This window comes from Belonocnema kinseyi, chromosome 3 (assembly GCF_010883055.1).
Source record: "Belonocnema kinseyi isolate 2016_QV_RU_SX_M_011 chromosome 3, B_treatae_v1, whole genome shotgun sequence".
In the NCBI taxonomy this organism is placed as follows: Eukaryota; Metazoa; Arthropoda; class Insecta; order Hymenoptera; family Cynipidae; genus Belonocnema; species Belonocnema kinseyi.
This window is the reverse complement of record NC_046659.1, coordinates 109,068,812-109,080,228: the sequence shown is the minus strand read 5'-3', so window position 1 is coordinate 109,080,228 and position 11,417 is coordinate 109,068,812. Positions and strand designations below refer to the sequence as shown.

Here is an 11,417-nt window from a genome sequence, read left to right as displayed (position 1 = left end):
TGCTAAGACCTGCGATGTTCAAAGTTCTCTTGTACGCTTCCCTTTTTGCTTTTTGGGCAGCCTGAATTTCATCATTCCACCACGCATCACCAGACATTCTTCTTACAACTGCGGTACCACACACTTCGATCGTGCATGTAACCAGGATATCCCGTAACATTGTCCAGGCGCCCTCTAAATCTTTGTTTTTATAAGGTCCTCCCATGTTGCCCTATCCATGATTTCGATTATCTTATTTTGAAAATCTATTCGCACATCCGGTTTCTGTAGGTTCTCAATTTTGATTCGCGTTTTTTTTGCTTTCTTGGGTCTCTTTTCTCTCCAACCCCGACCTAAGTTAATTTTTGAGATCAGAAGGTAATGATCAGTATTGCATTCAGGACCCCTCATGACCCTTGTATCTTTGACTAACTCTCTAAGTCTGTCATCCGCAACAACAAAGTCAATTATACTGCGGCTATTTCCTTTAGACAAGGTGTACATGTGGATCATTTTATGCCTAAACCAAGTATTTGCAATAAACAGAACCCTTTCTAAGCATAGACTAATTTATCTCCGTTATAGTTTGTTCTCGGATCCCCAAAATTACCTAATACTCCTTCTGTATCCTGATTTTGGATGCCCACCCAACCGTTCATGTCTCCTAGTAGAATTATTCTTTCCCCATGTTCGCAGATGTTTATTATGTCAAACCTTATTGTCCATTTTATTTCCAATATTTCAAGATATAAAACAACTTCAAGAACATTTCAGCTTATTATAAAAACCATTATCTCTTCTAAAGAAAAAGGAGAAAAATGGCCCCAATTTTAACAGGGTTGATAATTCATCTAATTGGACGGTAACCTTCCACTTGCATAATTAAAAATTCTTCTCAGATAAGTTAAGTCGAGGGACTCATAATTTAGGCGCGATTGAAATAAATTACGAAACTGATTAAATCGCACAATCTGACGAAGGACAGTGAAGAAAGTTTCAGACTCAACTTCCGACTTGGGGAGTATTGATTGCTGGAAAATGCAGATGTTACGATCCATCTCCCTGAAGGAATTCTTATCGATTCGTCGAGATTATTCGTTAGCTTTTCATCGAATCAAATTCCTAAATTTTATAATTGTACTTTTTACTTTTATTAAATTATTCATTTATAGAAAATAAGAGGGACAGTAAAAAATTATTTTCTAAAGAAAGACCTTGGATACTAATGAGCCCGAGTGAAGAGCTTTACATGGTGAATGTTAAAATATAATTTTTTCTTTAGGTCTTACGGTCCACTTAAATTATAATAAAATTAAGTCAAAAAAACATTTTTTCGAAATCGAAATTTCTTTAATAAAAAAGTCCTTTCTCATTCCTTCACATTTCGGCACAATGCGTGCCTTTTTCAAACAGTTTTAAGCTAAATAATTAAATTTTCACAATTAGTATTATTAAGGAGAGAAATGAAGATAAATAATTTAATTACAAAATTTGCTCGTAAGTCAAATTAAAAAAAATAAGTATGGTTATATTAAAGTTAAAAAAAATCAATGAAACTTTAATCAATTAGTAACTACATTTTAAAAGCAAAAAAGGAAACTGTATCGTAGGTTAGGAAGGACGAACAAAATTTGACAGTTTAGCAATTGAGTATTCTAATATTACGGAGTTTGGCTAAAATTAATTAATTTAGGCAAAATTAAATAAATAATCGTGATATAGCTTTACTTTTAAGAAAGAAAAGCCATTTATTTTATTATTTTTGGGAATTTGAAAAATGTACGATTAAGCAATCCATCACGTAAAATTATAATGTGCCGTAATTGAGGTTATGACCTCAATATTGCCGGCGACTTGTGCCATAATAATTTACGATAATGAATGATTTTATGTAGTTTTATATCAAAAAAAGATATATCAAAGAGACTTTAAAGGATTTTAAATGACTTCAAGTGCTCTTAGGATTTTTCAAGAGCTTTTAATGGTTTAACAGAATTTGAAGGTATTTTAATAGAATTAAGAAAAATTCAATGATTTTAAAGAAATTTCAAAGATTTTTTAAAGAATCGAATGAAAATCCTAATTCTTAGATTCGTAACTATTATACTATTTTGCTAGTCATATTTTTTCGGTAAAGTTAATTATTTTCAATGGAAAAGTCAACTATTATCTTTTTGGTTCAGAATTAATCTCTTTTCGTTATAAATTCGACTATTTGGTTATAAATTTAATTATTTTGTTGAAAATGTAACTTTGATCAAAAGCCAGCTTTTTTGGTTGAAAACTCACCTGCTTTGTTTAAAATTCGTCTTTTTGAAAAATCTGTCCTTTTGGATTAATAATTAATTTGTCATTAGAAGAGTCATATTTATATTGAAAATTCATCTTTAATGGTTGAAAGTTAATTTTTTTGAAAGTTTTATTCTAATATTTTTTATTCCGAATGTATCTCTTTTGGTTAAACATATAATTATTTTGTTGAAAGTTTAGCTATTTTGTTAAAATATCACATTTTTTTGGTTCGAATTTAGTTATTTTTAATTGAAACTTTAGGTATTATATTTTTGGTTCAAATTGTTTTCTTCCGTAATTACATTAAATTCCATGAATTCATTAAATTCCATGAATTCCTTCAAATTCGTGAACTCCATGAATACCTTGGATTTCGTGAATTCCATCAATTCTACGAATTCCCGGAATTTAATGAATTCGTTGCATGCCGATTATTGCTAGAATTTCGTGAATTCCTCAAATCCAATGACTTCCATGAATCTTGCGAATTTCTAGAATCTCAAAAATTCAATGAATAATGTAAATTCTTTCAATCCGTGAATTCAATGACTTGCGAGAGTTCCGTGAATTCCCCGAGTTCCTTGAATTCCCCGAGTTCCTTGAATTCCGTAAATTTCTTTATTTCTACAAATTCCGTAAATTCTTTGAATTCAGTTAATTCCATGATTTCCCTAAATTCCTTGAATTTCATTAATTCTTTGAGCGTCGTGAATTCATTAAATTTCGTGAATTTCTTGAATTTCGTGAATTCGTCGAATTATGTGAATTTATTTAATTCTGTAAATTCTGTTAATTCAATGAATTTCGTAAATTCCTGCAAAACCGTTAATTCTCTGTAAATTTTGAACTCCTTGAATTCCGTGAATACCATAATTTCGTAAATTCCGTGAAATCAATAAATTCCACGAAATCGATAAATTCCGGGCGTTATATGAATTCCGTGATTTCCTTGAATTCCATAATTTTTGTGAATTCCGTGAATTCTTTGGATTTTAGAAACTCCTTGAATTCCGCGAATTCAATGGACTGCGTTAGTGCCGTGAATTCCTCAAATTTCGTGAATTCCGTGAATTACAAGAATTCCATGAACTGCTTAGATTCCATGAAATCCGTAAATTCCGGGCGTTGTATGAATTACTTGAATTTCATAAATTCTGTGTATTTCACGCATTCGTTAAATTCCTTTCATTCCATGAATACAATAGGTGTCGAGCTACTGGCTATTGGACTTGTATTGTAAAATTCCAATAAACGTTAGGTACTATACCAATTTCGGCATTTGGAAACTATATTATTTTGCATTGTAGCGTTACCTATACACTGTTAAAAATGTCTGGAATTCTACAACACTTCTACAAGCCTTCTGCAATACAAGCGTATGGCCAAATTTCAAACATGGTATTGGAATGGCAGAATTGCAATACATGCATTGTAAGTGTTGTAAATCGTAAAGTCACCGTCCAGTATTCCAATACATGTATTAGAGCGTTGCTAAGACGAAAATTGTGCTCAACGAAATCACAGAATTAATGGAATTCAAAGAATTCACGGAATTTCCCAGATTCAAGGAGTTTTGTAAATCATGGAATTCGGGAAATTAACGGAATTGACGACATTCACGGAATTCAGGAATTTCGTCGAATTCAAGGAGTTCGTTGAAATGACGGAATTCACGGAATTCATGGGTTTCACGGAATTATTGGAATGAATGGAATTCAATAAAATGATGGAATTCACGGAATTCATGAAGTTCAAGAGATTCGCGGAATAGACTGTAATCATGGAATTTATAGAATTCAAGGAATTCGAGGAATTAAGGGAATTCGTAGAATTAACGGAAATGAAGGAATTTACGAAACTCATGGAATTAGCGGATTTCGTGAAATTCATGAAATTCGCGATAATTATGGAATTCATTGAATTCGAGGGATTTACGGAATTTAAGGAATTTCAATAATTCACAGCATTTGTGGATCAATTAAATTACTGGATTTGATGATTTCCTTGAATTTCGTGAATTCCATAAATTTCATTAATTCAATAAATTCTATGAATTACACAAATTCCACGAATGCCGTGTATTTCATGAATTCCATAAATTCTGTGAATTCCATAAATTCCGTGAATTTCATTAATTCCGTGAATTTCATGAATTCCGTCATTTCCGTGAATTTTACGAATTCCTTAAATTTCGAGATTCCCTTAATTTTTGTTAATTTTTTAAATTCCTTGAATTCCTAAATTTCGTGAATTCCGCGAATTCAATTAAGTACGTGAATTCCGCAAATTGCGTGAATTCTGTAAATTTCATAAATTCCGTGAATTCCTTAAATTCGTTGAATTACGTGAATTCAATTAATTACATAAGTTCTGCAAATTGCGTGAATTTTATAAATTCTATGAATTTCGTGTATTCTATAAATGCTGCGAATTCCGTGAATCTCACGAATTCTGTGTCATCATTTCCCCGAATTCCATTATTTCCATGAATTCCGCAAATTGCGGGAATTACGTAAATGTCTTAAATTCGTTGAATTCGTTAATTGCGTAAATTCAATGAATTACATGAATTCCGAAAATTGCGTGAATTCCTCAAATTGCGTGAATTCTACTAATTCCGTGAATCCAAAAAATTGGTTAAATTCCGTAAATTCTGGGAATTCCAGAAATACGTGCGTTATGTACAATATATTAACATAAGTTTTGGCTTTGTCAGAAAACTCTTTTTTCGAACAAGTGTTCTAAGACATGATTTACTTTTTTTTTTACTTGTTCGCTTCAAGAGGTGTCGATATATCCAGGTCCAAGTATAACACAGAAGTGCTGCCGGCTTCTGGATTTGCATGTTTTATAAAATTCCAATACACTTGAGGTATCGTATCATCGCCAGGATTTGTAAACTACAACATTATGTAGTGTAGCGTTACTTTAAAGTTTGGAAATAAACTTCCAAAAAATGTAGTGGAAGTTTCCAACAAAAATTTTTATCAGTGTGGGTAATTCACATTGAAACTTCAGTTATCTTTTAAAATAATCGGTAATTGACACATGTCTAAACAAAAGACTTTGTTTGTTTTAGCTCTCTGGTCTGGTGGTAGGTGGTATCGGAGTGTGGACTGTCGTATCAAAACACAGCTACATTTCGCTAATGGCAACTTCGACCTATCCGATTTTGGCTTACGCGCTCATAGCTGCTGGTTCTCTTGCTGTAATTGGCAGCTGGATCGGCTGCGGAGGCGTCACGTCCGAGAATCGATGTGTTCTTCTAGTGGTGAGTTTTTTTTTTTTTTTTTTTTTACTTCAACTAGCAAAACTTTGCGAATTATTCCATTTGCGTGATTTAAAATGCACATTCGCTCGATCCCAGACATAAATTGAGGAGTTCTGGACAAGAAGGCGACGAGCGCTCGAGAACGAGTAAAAGAATTGTCCAGGCTGTGACGTCAGGTATCAAAAGTGAAATTCGAAATTTGAAAAAACCAAAAATAAAGTTAGATACCTCTTGAAAAATAAACCTGAGTCTCCATTTACAGTTTTTCTCTCGGGCTGCAAATTTTCCAGTAAATAAATAAAAACTGACTATTTTTTAATTGGAAAAACCATGTTTTTTCACATTCACCTCGCTGTAAGTAATTCGTTTATCAACTAATTAACAAATTTCTTTTTGAGCTTTATTCGTGACACTCTAGCGGAAGCTACAGTATTCAAAAAGGGTCAACAGTTAATTTCTGATGTTTTTTTTTAATCCGAATAAAAAACCACGTTTTTAGACTTTCACATTAAAAAAATTTGCGAGGAAGTTTGAGCTACGACAAACTTCAAGCGAACGAATTTTCCACCAGTGTTTTGGCCAACTTTTTGGAAAATCTCAATTCGATTTAATTTTTAGTTCCATAATTACAGCGAGCTTATTACGAGCTCGCGACGCGACACCACAGGATTTTGCAGGGGATGCCGCCGGAACGCTGACTATTAAAAAATGTCAGTTTTTAATTATTTACTGGAAAATTTGCAGCCCGAGAGAAAAACTGTAAATAGAGACACAGGTTCATTTTTCAAGAGCTATCTAACTATATTTTTAGTTTTTTCAAATTTCGAATTTCACTTTCGATACCTGACGTCAGAGCCTGGACAATACTTTTACTCGTTCTCGAGTACCTGTCGCCTTCTTGTCCAGAACTCCTCAATTATGCCAGACCACTGAGTCGACAAAAAGACTCCAACAGTGCAAGATCAGTAACTTTGGAATATTTCATCCTACGATTTGTTATTCTGATCTTGTTACTGGTCACTTAATAATTACATGTATTTCAATCACTTTAGACTCAAGTTTTAGATTTTAAATTATTATTTGTCGTTTTTTCAATTTGGTCAAATTTTCCTATCGTTATTCATTATTATTCATAATAATGATTATTTATTACTAATTATAACATTATTATATCTAGGATATCTTACAAATATATTCCAATAAAAACCTAAATCTATGTCCAAAAGTTTTAGGAAAAATTTATTTTTAATTAAAAAACACCGAAATTTTCATTCTTTTTTTTCGAACCGAACTAAAAACCACATTTTTTTATCGCAAGCATGAATTATTCGACATCACTGAGTCTACAAAGAGACACGAAAATTGCAACTTCAGTAACTTTGGAATATTTAAACTTTTAACCAAAAAAATACGAATTTTTTAAAGACAGTTAAATTTGCAACAACAAAGTTGATTTAAAACCGGAAACAAGGTTTCCATCCAAAAACAGTTTTTTTCATAAAATTTATTATTTAAATTAATATAATAATTAATATTTAATAAATATTTAATTAATATATAATAAATTTATTATATAATATTTCATAAAACAGTTAAATTTCCTCTGTTTAATTTTTTTCCAAAAGGGATTTTTTTTCTTTTTAAGAAATTTTTTCATGTTGCAATAGGAAAATTTTATGATGGTTGCACAATTTAGTCTTGGTTTTATTTTCAGGAATTCTGAACAGTGATTTGATTATTGGACTATAAATACGGTTTTAAATTTGATTTTAATCTCATTGAAATTTCTTCAATTTCAACAATTAAATTTTTTTCTCCAAAATGTAAATTTTCAAAAAAAGATCATTTTAAGCCAAACAAATGAATTTTCGAGTCAAAAAGGTTTTTTTTTCTACAAAGTAGTTGAATTTTTAATCCGAAAGATTTAATTTGATCAAAATAGTTGAATCATCAACCAAAAAGATAAATTTTTATCCATAGAATATGATTTTTCCACAATAAAAAACGAATTTTTACCAAAATATATTAATTTTTTAGCAAAAAGTTCAATTTTCAAGAACAAATTTTATTTTAAACCATAAAAAAGGAAGTTTCCATTAAAAAAACTCTTTTTAATAAAAAAAGTTAAATTTCCCCTGTTTTATTTTTTTTCAAAAGAATTTTTCCAAAAACCAAAATACATCAATTTCCTACCAAATAGTTGAACTTTGAACCTACAATGATGTATTTTAAACCAAGAAGAAAAATTGTCTACCGAACAAAATATTTTCCACTGGTTTAATTTTAATAAAAAATACAAATTTAAAAAAAATTTTCTACCCAAAAAAAACGAAATATCAACAAAATTCATAAATTATCTGCCAAATAATTGAATGTTCAATTGATAAAAGATAAATTTCTGACCAAAAATAGGATTGTTCAATTTTTTCCGTAAAAAATCAAATTTGTATCCTACAAAAAAGTTTTATTTTTAACAAAATAAGTAAATATTAAGCAAAAAGATTGAACGAAGTAGTTGAACTTTCAACCAAGCAGTTAAGTTTTTAATAGAAAAGAATAAGTTTTAACAAAATATTTAAATTTTATACTAAGAAGATCGATTTTCTCACCAAGAAAATGAATTTTCTACCGAAAACGACCAATTTCAACAAAATCCAAAATAGTTACATTTTTTCCCAAGGTATTGAATTTTTATAATGAGAATTGAATTTTCAACCAAACATGATGACTTTTTATAAGAAAAAGTTCATTTTCAAAGTACCAAGCCAAAAAGATGAAATTTTCTCCGAAAGAGTTCAATTTTCAATTTAAATGATGAATCTTGAACAAAAATATTCTAGCAGGAATTTTTTCTTCAAGCCAACTATAATTTGAAATTGAAAATAAAAAAAAAAAGTAGTTACAGTCAACCAAACAAATCGAATTTTCAACAAATCAGTTGAATCTTCAACCAAGATCGATAATTGTATATTCCATTATAAGAAAATTAACTTGACTATTAAGTAAAATTCTTGACCAAACAAATGAGTTTTCAAACAAAACAGAAAAAAAAATAATTTCAAATAAATTAGTTTCACTTTCAAACAAGTATTTGAATTTTTGACCGAGAAATATGACTTAATGAAAAAGTAATTTAATTTTTAACGAAATTAATTAATTTTCGACCTAATAGTAGAACGTTCAACCCTTCGAGTACAAACCAATTTTTTCGAACATCTCCTACAAACTGTGTCTAAATGACCCTGTTCACATTTGGTTGTCTGTAATTTCACAACTACTAAACCTCTTTACTTATCAAATTTTAGAGGTATAATTTCAAGTATTTCAAAGTAATTTAGAAGTATTATAAGTGTCTTTAAAATCTTCAATTTATTAAAACAAATTGGCGAAAAAATATGTTTGAAAACAATGAAGTTTTATGAAAACAATAATAACTTTTTAATTTTTAATATTTTTAGCTTAAAATTTATGTGCTTACTCTTAAAGTTTGCCTTAATAATAATAAAAAGTCTTACTTTGTACCTTAAAAAAGGTATTTATTTATCGTGCTGATAAAGGTGAACTGTAAGGTGTAAAAAATAGTGATTCTTTCACAAACATGAGTGAAATAACATTTTCTGCTTCGATTTCAATCGCTTCTCGATGACGACTGATGACTCTGCACGCTACAGAAACTGTCTTAAAATGTAGTCGTGACGCCTGAGTGATATTTTTAGTCAAAGTCGGTGACAGGGTCAATATGACCCAGTGTGTACTCGTAGAGTTAACCAAACAAGATGAATTCCGAACCAAAAATATAATACACTGGAATCCCATTTAAGTACGTTTTTTGGCATAATCCTGAAAGACCTAAATGGCTAAAAACTGATCCAACTAACGCGCTAAAGGTACTGTCCACTTTGTCGCTACGTTACTATTCGTCACGTGTAACTGAGCAACGTCTCTCTTTCGACCCCTTGGTCCCCGCATCATGAAATTTTCGAGAGCTCAAATTCTAGGAGCGACTTGAATAGGAGTTACTTAAATGGGATTTCCAGTAATAGTACATTTTTCAACCGAAAATAGTTCAATTTTCTTAATTGATCCTACTGATTCAGTTTCATATTTAAGCAAGAAATGATAAAAAGGAGAAAACGGGAAATTACCTGAAAACAGGAGAAAAAGAAGTATTTTTAAAAAAGGGTAAAAGATGGCAACAGAAAAATAACTGTGATTATGATCATGAAAAATTACTTTTGTTTTGAATCACCCTAATACTCATGCGCCCCATTGTTCTTTCGTTGAGAACAACAAAATCTACATTAGGTTCTTCCATGAAAAGAGTTTTAATTTGTTTTTATCGCCCCGCTAAAATCGACCTGTGCAATTTTATCGTTTCTCGTGACGAGAACAACTTGACACTTTCGACGTCGGTGGGGAAGGCGATTTCAATTTGCGAGAGGAAATTCCAGCTTTCGAGACCCGAGGAAATACGTCGGATACAAAGTAGATTTTGCCCTGATAGGTTTCGCGAGGCATCGATGTGAGGATGTTCGTCTCTGCATATTAATTTTCCAAACAGGAAGAAAATCTCTGGTAAAAACAATTTCAGTTCATAAACAATAACGAAAGTGATAAATGTCTATGTGGAAAGAAAAAATAATATTTGCTGAAGCAAGGAAAACTTTTCCCATTTCGGTAGAAGCAAAAGTACATGCTTCTATTGCAATTCTCAATCTGGGCACGTTTCATTCGTTGTAAGCAATAAACAGTTTAACGAGGATGCGCTTTAAAATTATACACTATTTATAATTATGTTTTTTTAATGTTTCTGAACGACGCGTTTCTTCACTTGCAAATTATAATATTCTACATCATTTTAAATCTTCCCTTGTCATTTTTTCTATAACATTTTCATTTTACTTTTTACGTTGATAGCCTTGACTGGAAAAATTTAAACCACTATCCATCCTGTTCTTGGCACGTTCATAACTCTCCACGAATTTTCAAAATATGGAAAAAACAGGTTAAACTAATCATAAAACTATGTTTTAATTAAAAAAACCTTAAACCTGAAACTGATCGACAATCGCTTGTTGCTCCAAAAATGGTCTCGACGTTCGCGACAGTTCCGATGTATTCGGTCCTTCTCGCGTCGAGAACTGGATTGGTTACCGTTGGCGCGCTTATTAAAAATGGTTATATAACTTTAACGTTATAAAAAATAATTCTTTGAATTATAATAGACTTATAAAGTGAAAGTTAAAGTAATTATTTGATTATGCTCCTTAATTGTTAATATTGTGTAATGATGCAACGATTTTGATACTATCTTGAAAACAGAAAGAAAAAAGACTAAAAAAATGTTATGTGGCACTATAGCCGAACACCTTCCAATTTAACCCTCCCCCATTACCCCCCCCCCCCCTTTAAATAATTCTGATGTTTTCCCAGTTTTAAAGAAACTTCTCCTTTTTTCGTTTTATTTGCTTAAATTCAAACTGATTGATCAGAACCCAGTAAAATAATTCCACCATTCTTGATTAAATGTTACCTTCCTTGGCTTGAAAAACGTACCATTATATTTTTCGATCTGAATTAATTTTGCTTTCTTTTTAATTTTTATCATTTTCAAAAATTGAATTAAATTGCTAAAAATGCAACTATTTTGTTAAAAAGTCATATTTAAAAAAAAGTCAAGTAATAACTTGAATGTTAAACGAATTTATTAAAAAACTTATTTTTTATGCTAAAAATTGAATTGTTCCATTTTTATTTGAAAAATTATCTTTTGTAGTTTACAATTTTTTTTTTAGTTGAAACTTCATATATTTTATATGACAATTCAACTCTTTGGTTGAAAATGTTACTATGTTGCTGGAAAAATTATACATTT

General features: G+C 30.5%; 1 protein-coding gene across 6 annotated transcripts in view; it reads left to right on the top strand.

Annotated features, from left to right (window-relative positions):
• LOC117168895 (CD151 antigen-like) overlaps nucleotides 1-11,417 on the top strand; it is a 1,043,984-nt gene that overhangs the window by 728,693 nt on the left and 303,874 nt on the right. For all 6 annotated transcript variants that reach the window (XM_033354820.1, XM_033354819.1, XM_033354818.1 and 3 more), the window contains one exon: nucleotides 5,351-5,542. In XM_033354820.1, coding sequence (XP_033210711.1) covers nucleotides 5,351-5,542 — 192 coding nt within the window. The remainder of the gene's footprint in view (nucleotides 1-5,350; nucleotides 5,543-11,417) is intronic.